The following is a 25,504-nucleotide window of genomic DNA, read 5'->3' on the forward strand; positions in this document are numbered from 1 at the left end:
ACTGGAAAGACGATGGAGGAAGACTAACCTAGTGGATGACAAAATAAAACTAATAAAGCATAACGAAGAATATCAATCGACAATCACTCGTAAGAAAGCACAGTTCCTGTCAAATGAGATCACAGCAGCAAACAATAGGCCAGCTCAACTTTTCCGCACAGTGGAGATGCTTTGCAAGCCAGCATGCCTGCAGACTGATGAGACCCTCTCCCAGGCAAGATGCAACGAGTTTGCAAACTTCTTTGCAGATAAAATATCCACCATCCGGGCTGGAATCTCCACAGTGCCATCAAAGGAGTGCCAAACTACAAAGCCTGTCAATATAAGCTACCTGCCTTCATGGACCAGCTTTGATCCAGTGGATGTAAAGGACACTGCTGAAATTGCTCGGATTTTGCGTCCCACCACCTGTGATCTGGACCCAGCCTCAACCAAGCTTCTAATAGGTTGTATGGATATAATTGGTCCTGTCTTTACAAAAATTGTTCAATGCTCTTTGCAGACAGGCATTTTTCCTGAACCCCTAAAGGAAGCAATTGTTAGACCGCTTCTTAAAAAACCTAATTTAGATCCCGACTGCATGACCAACTACAGACCGGTATCAAACCTTCCTTTCCTAGGAAAGGTTATTGAGAAAGTCATTGCAAATCAACTGGAAACCCGCCTGACAACCCATGATATTTATGATCCATTTCAATCAGGATTCAGGAGAAGACATAGCACTGAAACAGCCCTGGTGTGTGTGTTAAATGATCTTCTGATGGCAAAAGACAGAGGTGAATGTTCAATATTAATCCTTCTGGATCTCTCAGCAGCATTTGATACCGTGGACCATGGGCTTCTGACTGAGCGACTGACACATTCCTGTGGTCTGGATGGCACAGTCCTAAGCTGGTTCAAATCATCTCTCACAGGCAGGTCACAGAGAGTATCATCTGGATTATACTCATCACCACCAGTGCCATTGCCATGTGGTGTCCCACAAGGTTCTATACTATCCCCCATGCTTTTTGCAGTATACATGCTCCCATTGGGCGAAATAATCAGGCGCCATGGCCTGGTCTACCACTGCTATGCAGATGACACACAACTGTACTTGTCCTTTGCTCCGGGCACTGATAACCCAATAGCAACCCTAAATGGCTGTCTAGCTGAACTACAGGAGTGGATGAGCGCCAGTTGGCTGCGACTGAACCCGGATAAAACAGAGGTCCTTATGATACGACCGCAACATCAAAGAACAAGACTGCAGCATAGCCAACCAACTGGACTTACACTCGGGGATTCAGAATTACAGACCAGTGATCGTGTGCGGAATCTTGGCGTTGTCCTGGATGGTGGCTTGACACTTAAACATCAGATATCAGCCACAATCAAATCCTCATTCTTTCACCTAAGGAACATAGCCAGAATCAAGCACTTAATTCCCTCAGATGATATGCCAAAAGTCATACATGCATTTGTATCATCTCGTTTAGACTACTGTAATGCCCTCTACCTTGGTCTACCAGCAAAAGAATTGCAGCGCTTACAGCTGGTGCAAAACACAGCTGCCAGGCTATTAACCAACCAGCCCCGTTCTAGCCACATAATACCCATCCTCTACTCCCTTCACTGGCTGCCTGTACGATGGCGAATCATCTTCAAGATTGGCTTACTGAGTTTCAAAGCATTACATGACCAAGGCCCAAGGTACCTGAAACAGCTTCTGACCCCATACTGCCCCACTCGATTACTGCGATCTGTAGATGAAGGACTTCTAGCAGTACCTAGAATCTACCGTAATTCATCTGGGGGTCGAGCTTTTAGTCATGCGGCTCCGACTCTATGGAACTCACTTCCCCACACAGTGCGAGAGGCCCCAACTATAGAATCCTTCAAAAGTAGACTCAAGACTTTTCTGTTTACTCAAGCATTTCCATAATGTCCCTTTTAGTATCTTCATGCTTCTGTATTTTATGAAAATGTACTTCATTATTTTCTGTACTATATTATGCTATGTATCTGTTAAGCGCCTTGAGTCCTATTGGAGAAAGAGCGCTATATAAATAAAATTATTATTATTATATCTCTGGCCTGACAGAGTGGGAGTTCCTGGTGTCCATGGACATCAAGGATGCGTACCTCCACATTCCCATTTGATCGCCGCATCAGGCTTATCTCAGGTTTGCACTGTTAGACGATCACTATCTGTTTCAGGTACTGCCGTTCGGTCTCTCCACAGCACAGAGGGTCTTCACCAAGGTGATGGCAGAGATGATGGTTCTCCTCCGCAAGCAGGGGGTGAACATAATTCCGTATCTGGACGATCTACTGATCAAGGCATCGTCCAAGGAGAAGTTGTTAAGAGCCATTGCTCTCACGACGCATCTGCTCAAGGAGCACGGTTGGATTCTGAATCTTCCAAAGTCTCATCTGGAGCCGACAAGGAGGCTGTCTTTCCTGGGGATGATACTCGACACGGAGGTGCAGAGGGTGTTTCTACTGGTGGACAAAGCATTGGTGATTCAAACCATGGTTCGGGATGTCTTGAAGCCTGCCAGGGTGTCTGTTCATCAGTGCATCCGCCTTCTGGGGAAGATAGTTGCCTCCTACGAGGCTCTGCAGTACGGAAGGTTTCATACTTGCTCCTTTCAACTGGATCTCTTGGACCAGTGGTCGGGATCTCACCTGAACATGCACCAGAGGATACGTCTGTCTCCGAAAACCAGGATTTCGCTTCTCTGGTGGCTACAACTACCACACCTTCTGGATGGCCGAAGGTTCGGAGTTCAGGACTGGACCCTTCTAACCACGAATGCAAGTCTAAGAGGTTGGGGAGCAGTCGCTCAAGGGGAAATCTTTCAAGGAAGGTGGTCGAGTCATGATTCCCTTTTTCCGATAAACATCCTGGAGCTAAGAGCCGTATACAATGGCCTTCTTCAAGCAGCATACCTTCTACAGGATCGGCTGTTCAGGTGCAGTCGGACAACGTGACCACAGTGGCCTACATAAACCAACAAGGCGGAACGAAGAGCAGGGCTGCAATGTCAGAGGTGACAAAGATCCTCCTCTGGGCAGAAAGGCACGCTGTAGCGATGTCAGCAATCTTCATTCCGGGAGTAGACAACTGGGAAGCGGACTTCCTCAGCAGACACGATCTCCATCCAGGAGAGTGGGGCCTCCACCCGGAGGTGTTCGAGGAGGTATCCGGTTGGTGGGGGGTTCCTCACATAGACATGATGGCCTCCCGCCTCAACAAGAAGCTGCGGAGGTACTGTTCCAGGTCAAGGGACCCACAGGCAGTGGCTTTGGTCTCACTAGTAGCGCCGTGGGTGTTCACGTCAGTGTATGTATTCCCTCCTCTTCCTCTAATTCCAAGAGTTCTACAGCTTGTAAAAAGAACAAAAGTTCTGGCAATCCTCATTGCTCCAGACTGGCCAAGGAGGGCTTGGTACGCGGATCTGCTGGATCTACTGCTGGAAGATCCAGGGCCCCTACCTCTTCGGGAGGATCTTCTACTGCAGGGGCAGTTCGCTTATCAAGACTTAACACGGGTACGTTTGATGGCATGGCAGTTGAGCGCCAGATCTTAGCTCGGAAGGGTATTCCAAGCAAGGTTATTCCTACCCTGATACAGGCTAGGAAGGGGGTAACGTCTACACATTACCATCGAATTTGGAAAAAATGTGTCTTGGTGTGAATCCAAGAAATTTCCTGCGGTGGAGTTTCAACTTGGACGTTTTCTCCTTTTCCTGCAAACAGCTGTGAATATGGGACTGAGATTGGGCTCCATCAAGGTCCAGATCTCAGCTTTGCCATTTTCTTCCAGAAACATTTGGCTGTCCTCCCTGAGGTTCAGACCTTTTTGAAAGGGGTTCTACACATCCAGCCTCCCTTTGTGGCGCCAACAGCACCCTGGGATCTTGATGTGGTGTTGCAGTTCCTGCAATCGGATTGGTTTGAGCCTCTACAGGAGGCTGAAATCAAGTTTCTCACGTGGAAGGCGGTAACTTTGTTGGCCTTAGCTTCGGCTCGACGTGTGTCAGAATTGGGGGGCTTTGTCCTGAAGATAGGGTGGAACTCAGGACTCGTCAACAGTTCCTTCCTAAGGTTGTGTCGGCTTTTCATATCAACCAACCTATTGTGGTGGCAGTGGCTACTGACTCCTCAATTGCTTCAAAGCCCTTTGATGTTGTGAGGGCTTTGAAGATTTATGTGAAGAGGACGGCACGTCACAGAAAATCTGACTGTTTGTCCTCTATGATCCCAAGAAAATTGGGTGTCCTGCTTCTAAGCAGTCGATTTCCCGCTGGGTCAGGTTCACCATCCAGCATGCATATTCTACGGCGGGATTGCCGTGTCCAAAATCTGTTAAGGCCCACTCTACCCGTAAGGTGTGTTCTTCCTGGGGGTCTGCCCAGGGTGTCTCGGCTGTACAGCTTTGCTGAGCAGCTACCTGGTCTGGATCGAACACGTTTGCTATGTTTTACAGGTTTGATACTTTGGCTTCTGATGACCTCAAGTTTGGTCAAGCAGTTCTGCAGGAGCTCGGGCGCTCTCCCTCCCATTCTGGGAGCTTTGGTACAGCCCCATGTTACTAATATGGAGCCCAGCATCCTCTAGGACGTAAGAGAAAATAGTATTTTCTCTGACGTCCTAGTGGATGCTGAGGACTCCGTAAGGACCATGGGGAATAGCGGCTCCGCAGGAGACTGGGCACAGCTAAGAAAGATTTAGGACTACCTGGTGTGCACTGGCTCCTCCCACTATGACCCTCCTCCAGACTTCAGTTAGAATCCTGTGCCCGGCTGAGCTGGATGCACACTAGGGGCTCTCCTGAGCTCCTAGAGAGAGAGTATATTTTAGGTTTTTTATTTTACAGTGAGATCTGCTGGCAACAGACTCACTGCAGCGAGGGACTAAGGGGAGAAGAAGCGAACCTACCTAACTGGTGGTAGCTTGGGCTTCTTAGGCTACTGGACACCATTAGCTCCAGAGGGATCGACCGCATGGAACCGGCCATTGGTGTTCGGTCCCGGAGCCGCGCCGCCGGCCCCCTTACAGAGCCAGAAGCAAGAAGAATCCGGAAAATCGGCGGCAGAAGACATCAGTCTTCACCAAGGTAGCGCACAGCACTGCAGCTGTGCGCCATTGCTCCTCATACACACTAAATACAAGCAATAAATACACCTTGGCTGGCAAATATATCTCAATATATAGCCCCAGAGGCTATATATGTGATAAATACCCCTGCCAGAATCCATAAAAAAGCGGGAGAAAAGTCAGCCGAAAAAGGGGCGGAGCTATCTCCCTCAGCACACTGGCGCCATTTCTCCCTCACAGCTCCGCTGGAAGGAAGCTCCCTGGCTGTCCCCTGCAGTCTACACTACAGAAAAGGGTAAAAAAGAGAGGGGGGGCACTAAATTTAGGCGCAATATACATATAGCAGCTATAAGGGGATATAATTTAGTTAATCCCTGATTTATATAGCGCTCTGGTGTGTGCTGGCATACTCTCTCTCTGTCTCCCCAAAGGGCTTTGTGGGGTCCTGTCTTCTGTCAGAGCATTCCCTGTGTGTGTGAGGTGTGTCGGTACGGCTGTGTCGACATGTTTGATGAGGAGACTTATGTGGAGGAGGAGCAGGTGCCTATAAATGTGTTGTCACCCCCTGCGGGGCAGACACCGGAGTGGATGGATTTGTGGAAGGAATTACGCGAAAGTGTCGACTCCTTACATAAAAAATTTGACGACATGCCAAATGCGGGGCAGCCGGCTTCTCAGCCCGTGCCTGCCCAGACGTCTCAAAAGTCATCAGGGGCTCTAAAACGCCCGCTACCTCAGATGGCAGACACAGATGTCGACACGGATACTGATACCAGTGTCGACGACTAAGAGACTAATGTAATGTCCAATAGGGCCACTCGTTATATGATTGAGGCAATGAAAAATGTTTTACACATTTCTGAGGTGACCCCAGGTACCACAAAAAAGGGTATTATGTTTGGGGAGAAAAAACTACCAGTAGTTTTTCCCCCTTCTGAAGAATTGAATGAAGTGTGTGAACTAGCGTGGGCTTCCCCCGATAAAAAATTGGTAATTTCAAAAAAATTACTAATGGCGTACCCTTTCCCGCCAGAGGATAGGTCACGTTGGGAAACACCCCCTAGGGTGGATAAAGCACTTACGCGCTTATCAAAAAAGGTGGCACTGCCGTCCCAGGATACGGCCGCCCTAAAGGAACCTGCTGACAGAAAGCAGGAGGCACTCCAGAAAGCTATATATACACACACTGGTATTATACTGAGACCAGCTATTGCCTCAGCATGGATGTGCAGTGCTGCAGCTGCATGGTCAGACTCCCTGTCAGAAAACATTGACACCCTAGACAGGGACACTATATTGCTAAACGTAGAGCATATTAAAGACGCTGTCTTTTACATAAGAGATGCACAGAGGGATATTTGCCGGCTGGCATCAAAAATAAGTGCACTGTCCATTTGTGCCAGGAGAGGGTTATGGACCCGGCAGTGGACAGGTGATGCAGATTCTAAAAGGCACATGGAAGTTTTGCCTTATAAGGGCGAGGAGTTGTTCGGGGATGGTCTTTCAGACTTAGTGTCCACAGCAACAGCTGGGAAGTCAGCATTTTTGCCACATGTCCCCTCACAACCAAAGAGAGCACCGTATTATCAGGTGCAGTCCTTTTGCCCCCAAAAGAGCAGACGGGGTAGAGGCGCGTCCTTTCTGCCCAGAGGCAGAGGTAGGGGAAAAAAGCTGCAGCATACAGCCACTTCCCAGGAACAAAAGTCCTCCCCCGCTTCTTCTGCTAAGTCCGCCGCATGACGCTGGGGCTCAGCAGGCGGAGCCAGGTACGGTGGGGGGCCGTCTCAAAAACTTCAGCAATCAGTGGGCTCGCTCACAGGTAGATCCCTGGATCCTTCAAGTGGTATCTCAGGGGTACAGGCTGGAATTCGAGACATCCCCCCCCCGCCGTTTCCTCAAATCTGCCTTACCAACGACTCCTTCAGAAAGGGAGGCTGTGTTAGAGGCAATTCACAAGCTGTATTCCCAGCAGGTGATAGTCAAGGTGCCCCTACTTCAACAAGGACGGGGTTACTATTCCACAATGTTTGTGGTACCGAAACCGGACGGTTCGGTGAGACCCATTTTAAATTTTAAATCCTTGAACACATATTTAAGAAAATTCAAGTTCAAGATGGAATCGCTCAGGGCGGTTATTGCAAGCCTGGAAGAGGGAGATTACATGGTATCTCTGGACATCAAGGATGCTTACCTGCATGTCCCCATTTACCATCCTCACCAGGAGTACCTCAGATTTGTGGTACAGGATTGTCATTACCAATTCCAGACGTTGCCGTTCGGCCTGTCCACGGCACCGATGGTATTTACCAAGGTAATGGCCGAAATGATGATACTCCTTCGGAAAAAGGGAGTTTTAATTATCCCATACTTGGACGATCGCCTGATAAGGGCGAGGTCCAGAGAGCAGTTGTTGGTCGGCGTAGCATTATCTCAGGAGGTGCTACACCAGCACGGTTGGATTCTGAATATTCCATAGTCTCAGCTGGTTCCGGCGACACGTCTACTGTTCCTGGGGATGATTCTGGACACAGTCCAGAAAAAAGTGTTTCTCCCAGAGGAGAAAGCCAAGGAGCTGTCATCTCTAGTGAGAGGCCTCCTGAAACCAAAACAGGTGTCGGTGCATCATTGCACGCGAGTCCTGGGAAAGATGGTAGCTTCCTACGAAGCGATTCCATTCGGCAGGTTCCATGCCAGAACCTTTCAGTGGGACCTGTTGGACCAATGGTCCGGATCGCATCTTCAAATGCATCGGTTGATAACCCTGTCTCCAAGGACCAGGGTGTCTCTGCTGTGGTGGCTGCAGAGTGCTCATCTCAGAGAGGGCCGCAGATTCGGCATACAGGACTGGGTCCTGGTGACCACGGATGCCAGCCTTCGGGGCTGGGGTGCAGTCACACGGGGAAGAAACTTCCAAGGACTTTGGTCAAGTCAGGAGACTTCCCTACACATAAATGTTCTGGAACTGAGGTCCATTTACAATGCCCTAAGTCAAGCAAAGCCCCTGCTTCAAAACCAGCCGGTTCTGATCCAGTCAGACAACATCACGGCAGTCGCCCATGTAAATCGACAGGGCGGCACAAGAAGCAGGACAGCGATGGCAGAAGCCACAAGGATTCTCCGATGGGCGGAAAATCACGTGTTAGCACTGTCAGCAGTGTTCATTCCGGGAGTGGACAACTGGGAAGCAGACTTCCTCAGCAGGTCTTCCAACTGATTGTAAACCGTTGGGAAAAGCCACAGGTGGACATGATGGCGTCCCGCTTAAACAAAAAGCTAGAAAAGATGTAACCGTACAACATTATCACCGCATATGGCGAAAATATGTTGCGTGGTGTGAGGCCAGGAAGGCCCCAATGGAGGAATTCCAGCTAGGTCCATTTCTGCACTTCCTACAGTCAGGGGTGACTATGGGCCTAAAACTGGGTTCCATTAAGGTCCAGATTTCGGCTCTGTCGATTTTCTTCCAAAAAGAACTGGCTTCACTGCCTGAAGTTCAGACATTTGTCAAGGGAGTGCTGCATATTCAGCCTCCTTTTGTGCCTCCAGTGGCACCGTGGGACCTCAACGTGGTGTTGGGTTTCCTAAAGTCACATTGGTTTGAGCCACTCAAAACCGTGGATTTAAAATATCTCACGTGGAAAGTGGTCATGCTTTTGGCCTTGGCTTCGGCAAGGCGTGTGTCAGAATTGGCGGCTTTGTCATGTAAAAGCCCCTATTTGATTTTCCATATGGATAGGGCAGAATTGAGGACTCGTCCCCAGTTTCTTCCTAAGGTGGTATCAGCTTTTCACTTGAACCAACCTATCGTGGTGCCTGCGGCTACTAGGGACTTGGAGGACTCCAAGTTACTGGACGTTGTCAGGGCCTTGAAAATTTATGTTTCCAGGACGGCTGGAGTCAGGAAGACTGACTCGCTATTTATCCTGTATGCACCAAACAAGATGGGTGCTCTTGCTTCAAAGCAGACTATTGCTCGCTGGATTTGTAGCACAATTCAGCTTGCGCATTCGGTGGCTGGCCTGCCACAGCCTAAATCTGTAAAAGCCCATTCCACGAGGAAAGTGGGCTCTTCTTGGGCGGCTGCCCGAGGGGTCTCGGCTTTACAACTTTGCCGAGCTGCTACTTGGTCAGGGGCAAACACGTTTGCAAAATTCTACAAATTTGATACCCTGGCTGAGGAGGACCTTGAGTTCTCTCATTCGGTGCTGCAGAGTCATCCGCACTCTCCCGCCCGTTTGGGAGCTTTGGTATAATCCCCATGGTCCTTACGGAGTCCCCAGCATCCACTAGGACGTCAGAGAAAATAAGATTTTACTCACCGGTAAATCTATTTCTCGTAGTCCGTAGTGGATGCTGGGCGCCCGTCCCAAGTGCGGACTGTCTGCAATACTTGTATATAGTTATTGTTAACTACAAGGGTTATTGTTGAGCCATCCTTTGAGAGGCTCTGTTGTGTTCATACTGTTAACTGGGTATATTATCACGAGTTATACGGTGTGATTGGTGTGGCTGGTATGAGTCTTACCCGGGATTCAAAATCTTTCCTTATTGTGTCAGCTCTTCCGGGCACAGTATCCTTACTCAAGTCTGGAGGAGGGTCATAGTGGGAGGAGCCAGTGAACACCAGGTAGTCCTAAATCTTTCTTAGCTGTGCCCAGTCTCCTGCAGAGCCGCTATTCCCCATGGTCCTTATGGAGTCCCCAGCATCCACTACGGACTACGAGAAATAGATTTACCGGTGAGTAAAATCTTATTTTAATTACCTACCGGTAAATCCTTTTCTCGTAGTCCGTAGAGGATGCTGGACGCCCTCCCAGCGATTCTTTATCCTGCAGTGGTTGTTTGGTTCAGTACTGCCTGGTTCCTAGGTAAGTTCTGTGTTCTTTACGGTTTCAGTAGGTAATTAAAATCCTATTTTGGCCTACTCATCAGGCTTATCTGTGGTTCGCCATACTTGAACGATCACTACCAGTTTCAGGCGTTACCCTTCGGCCTATCTACAGCTCCAAGGGTGTTTATGAGGGTGATGTCGGAGATGATGTTTCAGCTCAGGGTCTAGGGGGTCAACGTGATTTCCTATCTGATGATCTCCTGATAAAAGCGAGTTTCAGGGAGTTTCTACTCCATATAGATCTCACTATCCAACTTCTTTCTCGCCATGGGTGGATCCTCAATCTGCAGAAGTCCCATCTGGAACCGTCTGAGCGGCTCCTGTTTCTGGGAATGCTACTGCATACTGTAGTATAGAAAGTGTTCCTCACAGAGGACAAAGTGAGATCACTTAAAAAAATGGTTCACATGGTTCGCCAACCTGCTCGTGTATCCATTCATCTTTGCATAAAATTGTTAGGAAAGATTGTGGCCTCGTACGAGGCGATACAGTTTGGGAGGTTTCATGCCAGACCTTTCCAATTGGACATCCTGGACAAGTGGTCCGGTTCACATCTTCAGATGACTCGGCTGCCGCCGCTGGCCAGGATTTCTCCCCTGTGGGGGCTACAGTCTTCCAACCTACTGGAAGATCGACACTTTGGGATTCAGGAATGGATCCTCCTTACGACTGATGCGAGTTTGAGAGGATGGGGAGCTGTCACCCAGGGGGCTCAGTTCCAGGCCAGTGGTCTGCCCCTGAGGCCCTACTTCTGATCAACATTCTGGAACTTCAGGCTATCTACAACGCTCTTATTCACGCATCCCCTCTACTCCAGGATCAGGTGATCCAGGTGCAGTCGGACAACGCCACGGCGGTGGTGTACATCAATCGACAAGGAGGGACAAAAAGCAGGGCCTGCATACGAGAAGTGTCAAGAATACTCTTCTGGGCAGAAAGAAATGCAAGAGCACTGTCCACGATCTTTCCAGGAGTGGACAACTGGAAAGCGGACTTCCTGAGTCGCCACGACCTCCACCCAGGAGAGTGGGGACTACACCCTCAGGTGTTTCAAAATGTCGACTTGATGGACTCTCGCCTCAACAAGAAGCTTCACTGCTATTGTTCACGTACCAGGGACCCTCAGGCGAGCGCTGTGGATGCGCTGACATCGCCTTGGCCTTACCAGCTGGTCTACCTGTTTCCTCCGATTCCACTGATCCCATGGGCGCTCAAGCGGATCAGGCATCAAAGAATGAGAGCAATCTTGATTGCCCCGGATTGGCCCCGAAGAGTGTGGTATGCGGCTCTTCTGGACATGTCTGTAGGGGACCCTTGGCCTCTACCTCTAAGAATGGATCTTCAACAAGGACCGTTCGTCTACCTGGACTTACGGCGTCTTCATTTGACGGCATGGAAGTTGAGCGGAACATCCTAGTTCACAAAGGGCTTTCCAAAAAGGTCATTGCCACTATTGTGCAAGCTTGAAAACCTGTGACGTCAAAACACTATTATGTGTTAGATAAGTCTCTTGGTGCGAGGAACACACATATCTCTCTGCAGAATTTCACTTGGGAAGGTTCCTACGTTTCATGCAGGCTGGAGTGGATAAAGGCTTACGTCTGGGATCCATTAAGGTCCAGATTTCAGCTCTTTACATCTTCTTCCAGAAGAAGTTGGCTCTCTTGCGCGAAGTTCAGACCTTCTTGCAAGGTGTGCTTCACATACAACCTCCATTCACGCCGCCTGCGGCACCTTGGGATCTGGATGTAGTGTTACGCTTTCTACAGTCCTCCTGGTGTGAACCTCTGATGACGGTAGAAGATAAGTACCTCACGTGGAAAACGGTGATGTTACTGGCCCTGGCTTCTGTTAGGCGTGTCTCAGAATTGGGGGCCTTGTCGTGCAAAAGTCCGTACTTGGTATTTCATGAGAACAGAGCGGAGCTCAGGACTAGACAGCAGTTCCTGCCAAAGGTGGTCTCCGCCTTTCACTTGAATCCAACTACACTGCTCAAAAAAATAAAGGGAACACTAAAATAACACATCCTAGATCTGAATGAATGAAATATTCTTATTAAATACTTTGTTCTTTACATACTTGAATGTGCTGACAACAAAATCACACAAAAATTATCAATGGAAATCAAATGTATTAACCCATGGAGGTCTGGATTTAGAGTCACACTCAAAATTAAAGTGGAAAAACACACTACAGGCTGATCCAACTTTGATGTAATGTCCTTACAACAAGTCAAAATGAGGCTCAGTAGTGTGTGTGGCTTCCACGTGCCTGTATGACGTCCCTACAATGCCTTGGCATGCTCCTGATGAGGTGGCGGATGGTCTCCTGAGGGATCTCCTCCCAGACCTGGACTAAAGCATCCGCCAACTCCTGGACAGTCTGTGGTGCAACGTGGCATTGGTGGATGGAGCGAGACATGATGTCCCAGATGTGCTCAATTGGATTCAGGTCTGGAGAACGGGCGGGCCAGTCCATAGCATCAATGCACTTCATCTTGCAGGAACTGCTGACACACTCCAGCCACATGAGGTCTAGCATTGTCTTGCATTAGGATGAACCCAGGGCCAACCGCACCAACATATGGTCTCACAAGGGGTCTGAGGATCTCATCTCGGTACCTAATGGCAGTCAGGCTACCTCTGGTGAGCACATGGAGGGCTGTGCGGTTCCCCAAAGAAATGCCACCCCACACCATTACTGACCCACTGCCAAACCGGTCATGCTGGAGGATGTTGCAGGCAGCAGAACGTTCTCCAGACTCTGTCACGTCTGTCACATGTGCTCAGTGAGAACCTGCTTTCATCTGTGAAGAGCACAGGGCGCCAGTGGCGAATTTGCCAATCTTGGTGTTCTCTGGCAAATGCCAAATGTCCTGCACAGTGTTGGGCTGTAAGCACAACCCCCACCTGTGGACGTCGGGCCCTCATACCACCCTCATGGAGTCTGTTTCTGATTGTTTGAGTAGACACATGCACATTTGTGGCTTGCTGGAGGTCATTTTGCAGGACTCTGGCAGTGCTTCTCGTGTTCCTCCTTGCACAATGGCGGAGGTAGCGGTCCTGCTGCTGGGTTGTTGCCCTCCTACGGCCTCCTTCACATCTCCTGATGTACTGGCCTGTCTCCTGGTAGCGCCTCCATGCTCTGGACACTACGCTGATAGACACAGCAAACCTCCTTGCCACAGCTCGCATTGATGTGCCATCCTGGATGAGCTGCACTACCTGAGCCACTTGTGTGGGTTGTAGACTCCGTCTCATGCTACCACTAGAGTGAAAGCACCGACAGCTTTCAAAAGTGACCAAAACATCAGCCAGAAAGCATAGGAGCTGAGAAGTGGTCTGTGGTCACCACCTGCAGAACAACTCCTTTATTTGGGTGTCTTGCTAATTGGCTATAATTTCCACCTGTTGTCTATTCCATTTGCACAACAGCATGTGAAATTGATTGTCAATCAGTGTTGCTTCCTAAGTGGACAGTTTGATTTCACAGAAGTGTGATTGACTTGGAGTTACATTGTGTTGTTTAGTGTTCCCTTTATTTTTATGAGCAGTGTATTTTGATTCCGTCCAGTTCTGGCACTTCTGCTCCTCCGAAGGCATTGGATGTGGTGCGAGCCTTGAAAATCTATGTCAAGAGGATGGCTCGGATCAGAAAGACGTATTCCTTGTTCATGCTGTATGATGCACAGAAAAAGGGTTGCCCTGCTTCAAAGCAGTCCATTGCTCGTTGGATAAGACTTACTATCCAACAGGCCTATGTATCGGCAGGCTTACCTGTTCCACAGTCTCTGAAGGCCCACTCTACCAGATCGGTGGGCTCTTCCTGGGCGGCTGCCCATGGAGTCTCGGCCCTACATCTATGCTGAGCTGCTACCTGGTCGGGGAAGAACACCTTTGAAGTTCTACAAGTTTGATTCTGTGGCCAAAGAGGATACCCAGTTTGGGCAGGCGGTGCTGCAGATCTCTCTGCACATTCCTGCCCGTTCTGGAAGCTTTGGGACATCCTCATCATACTAATTCTGTCCCCAATATCCCTAATGGATGCTAGAGGAAGTAGTATTTTAAATACCTACTGGTAAATTCTTTTCTCCTAGTCCATAAGGGATATTGGGCTCCCGCCCCTGTGCGCTGGCTTTCTGCAGGTTCTCTGTTATGTGTTCCTGTTCAGCTGTTGCTGTTAATGTTGCCAAGCGTTGCTGGCTAGGTTACATGTTGGTGTGCTGGTGTGTAACTCTCACCACACTTTTTGTTGTTATGTTCCTTCTCTCCAGTATGTCATTCTCCTTCGGGCACTGTTTTACCTATAACTGACCTGTAGAAGGAGGCAAAGAGGGAGGAGCCAGCACACCCAGTTGAAGAAATTTAAAGTGCACTGGCTCCTTCGGACCCGTCTATACCCCATTGTACTAATTCTGTCCCCAATATCGCTTATGGACTACGAGAAAAGAATTTACCGGTAGGTATTTCAAATCTTATTTATTTTTTAACAGAAAAATGTATTAATTTAACCGCTTTTTTTCTCTGACATTTCAATGAGCAGATATTTAAATGAATGACCATTGAAATTAATGAAATATCTTATTCTGATCTTTGTTTCAAAGTGAGTGTCTGAAACTATTCACCCTTTACTATATTTTACATTTCATACTGTGACATACTGTGACGTACTGTGCCAACATATTACACAGCATTTTTTGATTCACCGTGATGCATGAGAATATTTTATGTGGTGACCTCTCTTTAGGTGTCCTGTGTGTTAGTTTTACAGTTGAGACAAACGCCTGTTTCCTGCAGATCTTTTTTTTTTTTCCTCCGTAAATCATGTTTAATGCTTTGCACAGATTGAAGCTGGAAGATAGCACATAGTAAAAGTGTTTGGGTATGTTTTTTGCAGGCATGTTTGTCCCATTCCAGACAGACATTACAAAGTGATCATGAAAACTGCACAATATGTACCTAGAACTTGACCTACCGATTACAATCACGAGATAATAATGACAGCGTTCAGTTACTATATAAAGTCACAGAGTTTCCTATTTTTGGAAAATTACAAGCATAAATATATATATTTTTTTATACTGCAATGGAGGAGCATCCCCAAAGATCATTAGTCAGTAATTGAGATGTGTGACCTGACACTAATGTGTTGGAAGTTAAAATTGATGAAGAGTTTGCAGTTTAAATTATTGACAAGAGAAGGGATAAAGTATCATTAGTGTTGTTAATAACCTTGGCAATTCCAACATATTTAATACCTGCAGGTTGTGACAAGTCAATTTCTCTCAGTTGGCAGTAGTGAGATAAAGTAGACTAATTAGATGTAAGATGGTATTTGAATCCTGCAACCAGCTGAGTTTGACATTTTACTGTTGTCACACAGATCCCTTCCTCATTCTGTTATATCTCTTTCAGCCTTTGTCACACTCTGACTGTCAAGCAGCTCTGCTGGAGAAGTAAGCTGGGTCGAGCTGGTCATGATGATCAGGACAATGGAGAATGGTTGCAGCTGGCGAGCTGTGGAGCGGATCATGGTGTTAAGATATACAATGTTAACAGGAGCATATTCTCATTATAGAAGCTTCTTGTATAATGAACATAATTTATAAATGAAATAGCACTACCAGTGTTGATAGAACATGGCTTCAAAGACGCTGAATGCCATATTAGTTGCTGTTCAAGGTTTTGTTTGTTTTCTATTAAAAGAAAAAATAAATAATATATGGGACAACTTAAATTTACATGTCTTCACTTCAAATTTCAGCTCAAACATTTCTTTTTGTATAAGTAAAACTAATTTGAGCATCATTCTTTATCCCGCTTTGTTACTCAACACCCTATTCTAATGTAAATAGTTTAGGTTCGGTGAAATCCTCCAAAATTTCAAATAACGTGTAACACTCATCCTCCTGCTTATATAAGAATCATATAGCTATGACTTTTAACAAAAAGGGTTAAAAAAATTACTTTTCTGTCACGGACTAGCATAAGGAATTAAAAATCCATCAATCATGTTTCCATCCATGGTTTTATATTTTATTACTATTTCGTTCTTCTTTTGCTTACACTAGATTGGGTAAATGCATGTTGTGTATTAATCCCTTAACTTTTTGTGGCTTTTCTCACCCCCTTTGCTGAGTTAATTTGGTAGTTTTTACACTGGTCACATTGCAACATCAATATCAGTCAGTCATTGTACAGCACCTACACAAATTATACCTTGTTTTCTCATAAGACATTGAATAGTCAGAGAATAGCATTAATTGGTTTACATCTTTCCACAATTGAAAATCTACACAAAATGGGCAAAAAAAGTTGTTTTTATGTTTGGTTTGTATTGAAATTGCAAAAAGTGAAATAAAAGTAATTTCCGGTTTTTTGTAACCACCGCCAAGGAATACTTTTCGGTATTAATCCACTGTCCAACACAGGAAAAATTTGTATTCAAATGTAGGTTTAATTAATTGAAAAAAAAAATCCTCTTAAAATACCCTATAATTTGAAGGCAACCCTGTGTTTATTGATGCCATGATGGAGGAGATCTGAGTATAAGAACTCTAAACACTGGGCTGCTTAATGCTGCCTGTAGTGGCAGGATTTTACGGTTTTTTACTCAACAGATAATTGTTGCTAAAGGGGGCTTCCTTTCTTTTAAACAAAGGAGCTCCAAAGTGTGTAGGGACCAGGATGGAGGATGTTGGTTATTATTAGCACCTTCCATTATCTCCTTGTTTAACTAGTGATTCTGTGGTTCAGGTTGACTTTGTCACCAGACAACTACTAAGGGGCCTCATAATTTGAAAGAGGTGACTCACTGGGGGAAGGGATTCAAATGTTTGAAAAGTCAGTTGGGAGTCTGTTTTTTCCTATCTAATAGACAGGAAAAAACAGACACCCAACCGACTTTTCAAACATTTGAATCTCCTCCTCTGAGTTATTTTAAGCCACAATGGGCAAGACCTTCCCCATCCCTGTACTTCTTAATGATTACCTCTGTGTAGAAGTTATTCCCTGGTAATTATACATGACTACTAGAGAATAACTTCTCAGTGGCCACATCATTTGAAAGAGAGACTGTGAGAGCCAAGTATTGGTTGATAGTGAATAATGGGGCAGATGTATTAACCTGGAGATGGCATAAGGAAGTGATAAACCCGTGATATGTGCAAGGTGATAAAGGCACCAGCCAATCAGCTCCAATATGTAAATTAACAGTTAGGATCTGATTGGCTGCTGCCTTTATCACCTTGCACATATCACTGGTTTATCACTTCCTTATTCCTTCTCCAGGTTAATACATCTGCCCCAATGTGTGGTATGGAGCTTCATGGCATTATTAACAATTACCCCACAGCATGATGAGTCATCAACCCCTGACCCTCTCTGGCTATAGAATTAAGTAGAAGCAGTGAAGATGTAAAGAGTGTGTCCATTCTGGGAAAAGAAACCAACAGTAATAAATCAACAATTCCAAGAATATATACATACCATATGTAAATTATAATACATACTCCTCTTTCTTTATAAGTGGTCATCCGTAATGGAAACATCTCCGAACAATACTAAACCTGCTTGCTGAACTGGTACAGTCCAAAGTAGTAATTGCTCTAAAATACATTTGCATTATATACAGTAAATTAGAAATTTTCTAAGCAAATGACAAACATTTTCCATTGTTATACCTCTACAGGCAAAAGTAAGGTTGTGTTGTTCTCTCTGATAGAGGAAGCAGACATCACATTATTTCTACATAAGTTAAAAATTTAGAAGTCCGTTCAAACTGCGTAAATGAAAAACAATTCCTTCTTAAAAATGCATTGGAAGTGAAAATTGTTTTAATGTGGAAATTTTGAGATTTTAGATGTTTGAAGTATATTTATAAATTGATTTTGCATGCAGCAAGTAATGTTTTCAGTAACTATCTGTAGATTATATACAAATAATGAGATTACTGTAAGTGGAAAATAATCTTTTCTAAAAAGGCTCTCCAAAACAGAGGACAGATATACTTTGGTGCTTTATTCAGAGTCAGATGTATGCAGGCTTACAAAATGCAATAACTGATGCATTTTATTTTTGCCATAGAGTTGCCTTAGATTTATGTGCTAAAGTACGGGTTTTTTAAAGTGGAGATGTTGCCCACAGCAACCAGATTCTAGCTATTATCTTCTAGAAGGTGCTAGATAAATAAGTAGAATCTGATTGGTTGCTGTGGGTAACATCTCCACTTCTGAAAACCCGCACTTTAATCAAAGCTTGAGCTGCGACCCTCTCAACTTGTTGTACTTGGGTATAATGTGGCAGCATACCAACTATGTCTTTGTTTTAGTGGGCAGTCACAATAATTGAAAAAAAATCACAGTACACCATTCAAACACATTACAGTTATTGGCTGGATAAGTATCCAAGTGGATTATATCCCGTATTATGCGAATATCATCTAGTGACATTTCTTTAAACTGTGTAGGTGCAGTCTTCTCCAAGTTAATATGAAGCATTATTTTATATAAAATGTGTGTGTTTAGCGATGTAAAATCACAATTAAAATAGTGATTTTTCCACTATTTGTGACCAATCGCACAGTCATCATTATCAACTTAAAACCGTGTCAGAGTGCACACAATTCAGACCACAGCCAGGAGGCTGTATTTGAGACTTTACAGTGGCCATTTTAGACCCACTTCATGACTAAACATCCACACCACGCTCACACTCTGGCTGCATCTGCACACCAACTGCCCGTGAATACACACCCACTTCCTGCAACTGTACCAGTGCAGTGAGGTGAGGCAGAGCCTTTCCTGCCATACTAACGTTTGACCACAGTTTTGACTGTATAAAGTATATGAAAAACACAAAGAATATATTAGAAATTTATTCTTTGTATTAATTTTCTAATAATTTTCATAGTCAAAACTCTGGAGTAAAAAGTCTGACAGGTGGGGCAGTGCCTCACTTGCCTATCTTTTCCACACATCTCTAATCAAAACTCTCCAAATTTCAACCAGTATATACTGTGCTGTACCTTTTGATCAGGGGTTAAAGTGGGGGGGGGAACGAAGTGGAACTGAGGGGGGAACTAGTTCCACCTCCTCCATTGCCCTGCACAGCATTTTCAACAGAAAGCCACCCCATCACCTACGTCAATAGATGATGCAGGCAGCGCTAGTGTTACTGATGAACTGCAGTCACCTCCCCCTGCGTCAGATTCTGCTGGCTCCATAGTCATCCTCCATTTACAGTCCACCCCACCTCGTGGTACTCACACACACTGTGTCTCTTGGACAGCATTCATCCACTCCTCTGGTCCAAGTGGCTTTCTTTTCCGGTATGGCATATGTGATGTCATGCTGTCACCACTGCTGAAATGGAAAAGAGCCATGAAGAGAAGCAGGCTCTGTGCATCTTGAAGACAAGATAAGGGGGGAAGCTGCTGGAGGGATACAGGACATGAGCTGCTGGAGTGACAGAGGCAGAGATGTATATAAGAGGCATTACTGTGGTCATGTGTAAGTGGCACTACTACTGTGGGCATTCTGTATATAAATAGCACTACTACTGTGGAAATTTTGTGTATAAGCAGCACTTCTGTGGGCGTTATGTGTAAGGGGCACTAGAACTGGGAGCATTATGTATAAGGGGCACTACTACTGTGGGGTATAACATGTAAAGAGTACCATTGTGTAGCGCAATGTTAATGAAGGGGATTACTGAGTGACATAACCTGAATAAGGGTTATTCCTATGTGTTGTAATATGAATCAGGGACACTACATGCGGTGTAATGTGATTAAAATTGTGCTACTGTGTATTGTAGTTTGAATTGGGGGTACTATTATGTGACCATGCTGCATCTGGCTCCATTTAATGTGAGTGTGTGTTGGGTAGGCGACAGTGTGAGTTCCACCACCTCTCCAGGACCACTTTAAACCATGCCTTTGATTACTGCCCTCATGAGCCCTTTGGCTCATAAATTGCGTGTAAATTTGGCTCTGATACTAGCCAATGCCTCCTGAGCCATTTACCACACTGCATGTCCCTGTGCACAACCATTGGAGCCGCAGTCTCGGTAAGCACTTTATCAGGAGAAATGTAAGCAAACAATATTTTGTTATTTGCTTTTATCTGTTTTAATGACAAACACATTGGTGAATTTTTTTTCATCATCTTGGCTAAGGTTTACCACTTCGCTGTGGACAGCAAGCCTCTTGATGTACCGCAAACTCCGTAGGACAAGTCAGGCACATCTTCCACAGCAAAGAGCTTGGATTAATTTATATATTTTAGCTTTCCTCTACCAGTCGTGATGACCAGTTAAAATGCATACCTTCCACTGATCAGCTGGTAAAGCATGCTGGGACTTGTAGTTTCACAACAGCTGGATGACCATGAGTTTGACATGCCTGATCTAAAGCCAAGACCTCACACTTTATTGTACACATTTAATGGGGTATGTTTCCTGGTTTAAAAAAAAAAAACCCTAGACCTTGTTTGGCTGTAATATTATTCCTATACTATTATTCCTGGTTAGAGTTAAAATCGAGACAGCGAAAATGTGCAAAATAATTTTTTATTGCAAATGTAGATATTTTTGTGAAAACCTTCACACACAATCCACCTGGTTGCAATTTTTGTACAGTCAATTAAAATCAAACCAAAACCCACAAAGTATTTTTTTGTGGTGTTAATGAAAAACTATTACATTTGCTTTTGGTTCACGTTCTTGACATTTTCATAATAAAAAAACAAAAACTTTTTCATTTTTGTTTTGAGATTTTGCAAATGTATTCACAATAAAAAAAACTAAGAAATCACATGTACATAAGTGTGAGAGTCAACTATATGTTCTTCATTTATAGTCGTCATTTTGTAACACTAGAAGCCATTTTCTTATACTGTATGTTATTAATGAACCCATTTGCTTAAACTACCAATACTGGCAAGGACAAAACAAGAAATGTGCAATTCAGAGAAAATAAACTTCTTTCCATTGAAACAGTTTCAAGGATGATATGTTGACATACCAGCCTGTACCAAAACAAGGGACAGGTAGCAGATGCAGTTTCTTATCTTAGTGCTAGGCAAAATATCCAATGCGAGGGCTTGGTGGATGTAATGGAACCTATGTAACTCAAAGCCTTTATAACTGAAACTGATGCACTTAAGAGAATCATCTGAAACCACTCCATTGCATGTGTGATTATTCTCCCATGATTGATCATATGACTTCTGATTCCTGACACATATATTGCACTCGGGCTGGGCCAGTCCAGGTCCAGCAAGAACCAGATACAACATAAGTATTCACAGCCTTTGCCATGAAGCTCAAAATTGAGCTTAGGCGCATCCTGTTTCCACCTGTCATCCTTCAGATGTTCCTACAGCTTAATTGGAGTCCACCTGTGGTAAAGTGAGTTGATTGGACATGATTTGGAAAGGCACGCACCTGTCTACATAAGGTCCCACACTTGGCAGTGCATGTCTGAGCACTAATCGGTCATGAAGTCTGAGGAATTGTCTGTAGACCTCCGAGACAGGATTGTCTTAAAGCACAAATCTTGGTAAGGGTACAGAAAAATATCTGCTGCTTTGAAGGTCCCAATGAACACAGTGGCCTCCATCATCCGTAATGGTATACGTTTGGAACCACCAGGACTCTTCCTAGAGCTGGCTGGCTGTCTAAACTGAGCAATCGGAGAGGGGCCCTAGTCAGGGAGGTTACCAAGAACCCAATGGTCACTCTGTCAGAGCTACAGCATTCCTCTGTGGAGAGAGGACAACCTCCCAGAAGGACAACTATCTCTGCAGCAATCCACCAATCAGGCCTGTATGAGAGAGTGAAATAATTATATCAGATAACATACATAAATGAATAGATCTGAATATCCAGAGGGCGCTCACAATTAATAAATAGTTTTAATAATAAGATAACATATAACACAAATAAATTATAATTATTAAAATTGCAGCATATTTGTAATTATTAACCATGAATAAAATGAGGAGATAAAAATTGATGTCCACAGACTCTTCCCTGAATAGGACCAATAGATTGGGTTGATCCAAGTGTAAATTGTTGCACAAATGGTTTGAAAAGTTCAAGGTGATATATGGTCTGCGCTATGCTTCTACCTCTTGTAACTCACCACTATAGAGAGATTAGGATGAATTGGCTAACCTGCTGTTCATTTAGGGATTCATTTGGCAAACATACCCCATTGGCAGAAGTCAGGAAAAGAGGGAGGGCGAGACCCTCAAATGTCCTAGATCAACTACGGCAAAAGTTTCTGGTGCTCCAGTGGTTGCTGTGGCTTGGTGATGTGCTGTTTGTTGTGACCTCACGTGCTGCCGCTTCGTGGTTGGGAAATACAAACTGGAGGTAGATGTGCAGGAGAAGAGTCCGTGGCAGGGGGTCCCCAATAATAAGCTTCACACATTTCTCCGCTATTTAACAGTAGCATTTTTTTCAGTAGCAGTGTAAGCTGTTCATTACCAGGAATGGGGTTTTCTACAGCAGGGTCCACAGGTTATCCACAGGATAACAATGGGATATGATGGAGCGACAGCGGATTGGCACCAAATGATCACAAGCTTTCAGTCCTCCCAGGATGCAACGGGCCCGTCCATATATCCCCGGACACTGGCTCAGGCAAATCAGGGTTTTTTTTGGTGCAGTAGGTGCCGGACCATGGTGATAGGGCTGCTGTCCTTGGCAGCCCTAAGCTTTCTTATTTTATTTTTATAGTCTTACTATATTTTTGAGTGCTCTTTCTTAACCGCGTCTTATACGCATATTGGAAAGAGTCGCTCCAACAACTCTCCACCGGGTCGCAATAACGCTTACCCATGTGTACAGTGCCATCTCGACGGACGTCTGTGTCGGATATACTAGCAGGTCCAGCAGATGTTACCAGGCTGTGGCATCGGTTCCACGTAGTCGGGGAATACGGACACAGCCGCACTGTATTGGGAGGAGACTACCAAACAAGCTGATGCGCCGCTACCACAGGTGCTCCAGCGCTAAGCCTTAGGGATCATAAGGCACCAGGATTAGTATGAGGCTGCGATCCCTAGGGTTGATGTCAGCGGTGGGGAGTTAGACGCTTTCCTGGTCGCCCCTCACCCCAGTTCATGACCAGTTTCCACGAGTCTCCCGCCATGAACTGTTGCCTCACTTCCATCTCAGACGCTACCACGAGGGATCTCGGTCACAGCATAGGCCGCTGCGTCTGTGTTCACTAAGTGCTACTGCAAGCAGACCCGGTCGCAGTACAGGCGTCTGTATGACCGGTGCGTCTGTATGCACAGTGCGTCTGTGTCCGCTTAAGAGTTCCCAGAGCGGCAATGTACACTAGTTGCGTCTGGATCCACACAGCGTTCACTACTGTATTGATCGATCTTGGAAGTGAGGTGAGTCTCCCTGTATCCCACTCTACTGAGTACGGGTTATACAGCACTAAATTTCTATCTACTTTGTCAGTATGAATAGTTAAATTTAAGTGCTTTTTGCATATGAGTCTGTACATTACTGTGGTTTTCTTCGCATTGCGTCTGAATACTTTAAGACCTGCATGTCCAAACTGCGGCCCTCCAGCTGTTGAGAAACTACACATCCCAGCATGCCCTAACACAGCTTTAGTATTCTCTGACAGCAAAACTGTCAGGGCATGCTGGGATATGTAGTTTCACAACAGCTGGAGGGCCGCAGTTTGGACATGACTACTTTTAAGATCTGTATAAAACAGAATTCAGTAATATGTACTCCTACATACATGTGTCCACTTACATCTTTGTTTTTTTACTGGATTTGGCACAACATGCAAAACACAGCTAAGCTATTTTTTACGAGTAGAGGGTGGATAGATTTTAACATATTTGTTTGCCGTAATAGAATATGTATATAGTAACATATTAAAGAAGCAATTTAAGAAAAATCACAAGGCATGGCTAAATATCTGAGTCTATGGCATGCAAAACCGTGCCATACATGGCGGGAAATAGCAAAGATGTATATGGACGCATCTGTAGTACTTTAAAATGTGTTTGTAGTTGATTATGTGCTCATATGACTAATATATAACATGTGACTGCTAGTGTGATTGCTGACTTTAATTTATGTTTGTCAGTTGTTTCTTCTGGTCCTCAATGCTGGTGCATGGGTAGGGTCAGATTGATATCACTTTAGAAGATTAAAGTGATTACAGTCACAAATTGTGTAGTACACTGTGAAAGTGTTTATTATTTATCATGTCTAAGAGCGGCAAAGGTGACGAGGGTACACTCACAGTAACACCAACACTCATATCATGTTTGTCTTGCAAAACTGTATTATTCTCTCAGGATCTGGTACAGGATGGTTTATGTGCAATTTTTTTGCGTTTCAGCAGGTTACAAGGCAGATCCCTGTTCAACGTCAGGTACAGATAGATCCATCTTGGGTGATGTTTTCACAGACCTTGTCCAGTATAGCTGAACGGGTAATTCCTACAACTTCGTTACCAGGGATGGGGTACACTAATAACCCATACATGAAGCTCCCTACTTATGGTATATCTACTCCCTCACCAGCTTTTCCTAAGAGACAAGCTGATAAACCAAGTGTAAGTTTACCGTCAACTTCACAAGCTACACAGGATGATTCATTGGACGATGAAAGCTCTATATACTCTACTTCGACATACGAAGAACAAGTAGACGGTCTCAGCTCAGTGGATATAGCTGAGTTAATTAGAGCAATAAAGGCCATTCTATCCCTAGAGGATTCAGCAGAGCATGTGTTAAAAACCAAGGCACCTGTATTTAAATGGCCCAAAGCAGGTAAGACTGAGTTTCCAGCGTCAGACCAGCTAACGGAAATCATGGAAGAGGCTTGGGCTACACCCTGTAAAAAAATATAGAATTCCCAAAAAATGGGATTCCAATTATCCTTTTCCAGCTGGGGACTGTTTAAAATGGGAAATGGCTCCTAAAGTAGATACGCATGTCATTCGATTAGTGCGAAAATCTAGTTCGCCTTTGCCATCGTCATTGGATGATGTCACGGACAGTAGAGTGGATGGTTTTCTGACAACCATATTTTCTCTGTCTGGGGCAGTCATAAGGCCAACCACGGCTTCAGCTTGGATGGCAAAAGCAGTTGCTGCCTGGATAGAGGTACTGGAAGACAGTCTTTCAGCACCTTCAAGGGAGCAAGAATCCTATATAGCTCATATAAAACAGGCTGCAATATTCTTGGAAGAAGCAGCAATAGATATGGGCATGATCACCTCCAGGGCATCAGCTTTAACAATAGCTGCTCGCAGAGCACTTTGGTTACGTACATGGAAAGCTGATTCAGAATCTAAGAAGGTTCTGGAATCTTTGCCTTTTACTGGAAGCATTCTGTTTGGTAAAGAATTGATAGATATTCTGGAGTCAGAAGCAGACTCCAAAAAGGTAAAATTTCCTTCCACATATAACCCCAAACGTAGGGGTCCCGCTTTTCGGCCCTTTGGGTCACAAGGAAAAGGAAAAAGTGATCGTAAGCAGCC

The 25,504-nt window shown here is 45.1% G+C and overlaps 1 protein-coding gene across 3 annotated transcripts in view; it reads left to right on the forward strand.

Moving 5' to 3' along the window:
* Nucleotides 1-15,989, forward strand: part of ELP2 (elongator acetyltransferase complex subunit 2) — a 405,605-nt gene extending 389,616 nt beyond the window's left edge. For all 3 annotated transcript variants that reach the window (XM_063922926.1, XM_063922927.1, XM_063922928.1), the window contains one exon: nucleotides 15,391-15,989. In XM_063922926.1, coding sequence (XP_063778996.1) covers nucleotides 15,391-15,553 — 163 coding nt within the window. In that variant the 3' untranslated portion in view covers nucleotides 15,554-15,989. The remainder of the gene's footprint in view (nucleotides 1-15,390) is intronic.
* The last annotated feature ends 9,515 nt before the right edge of the window (nucleotides 15,990-25,504 follow it).

Source organism: Pseudophryne corroboree, chromosome 5 (genome assembly GCF_028390025.1).
Source record: "Pseudophryne corroboree isolate aPseCor3 chromosome 5, aPseCor3.hap2, whole genome shotgun sequence".
In the NCBI taxonomy this organism is placed as follows: Eukaryota; Metazoa; Chordata; class Amphibia; order Anura; family Myobatrachidae; genus Pseudophryne; species Pseudophryne corroboree.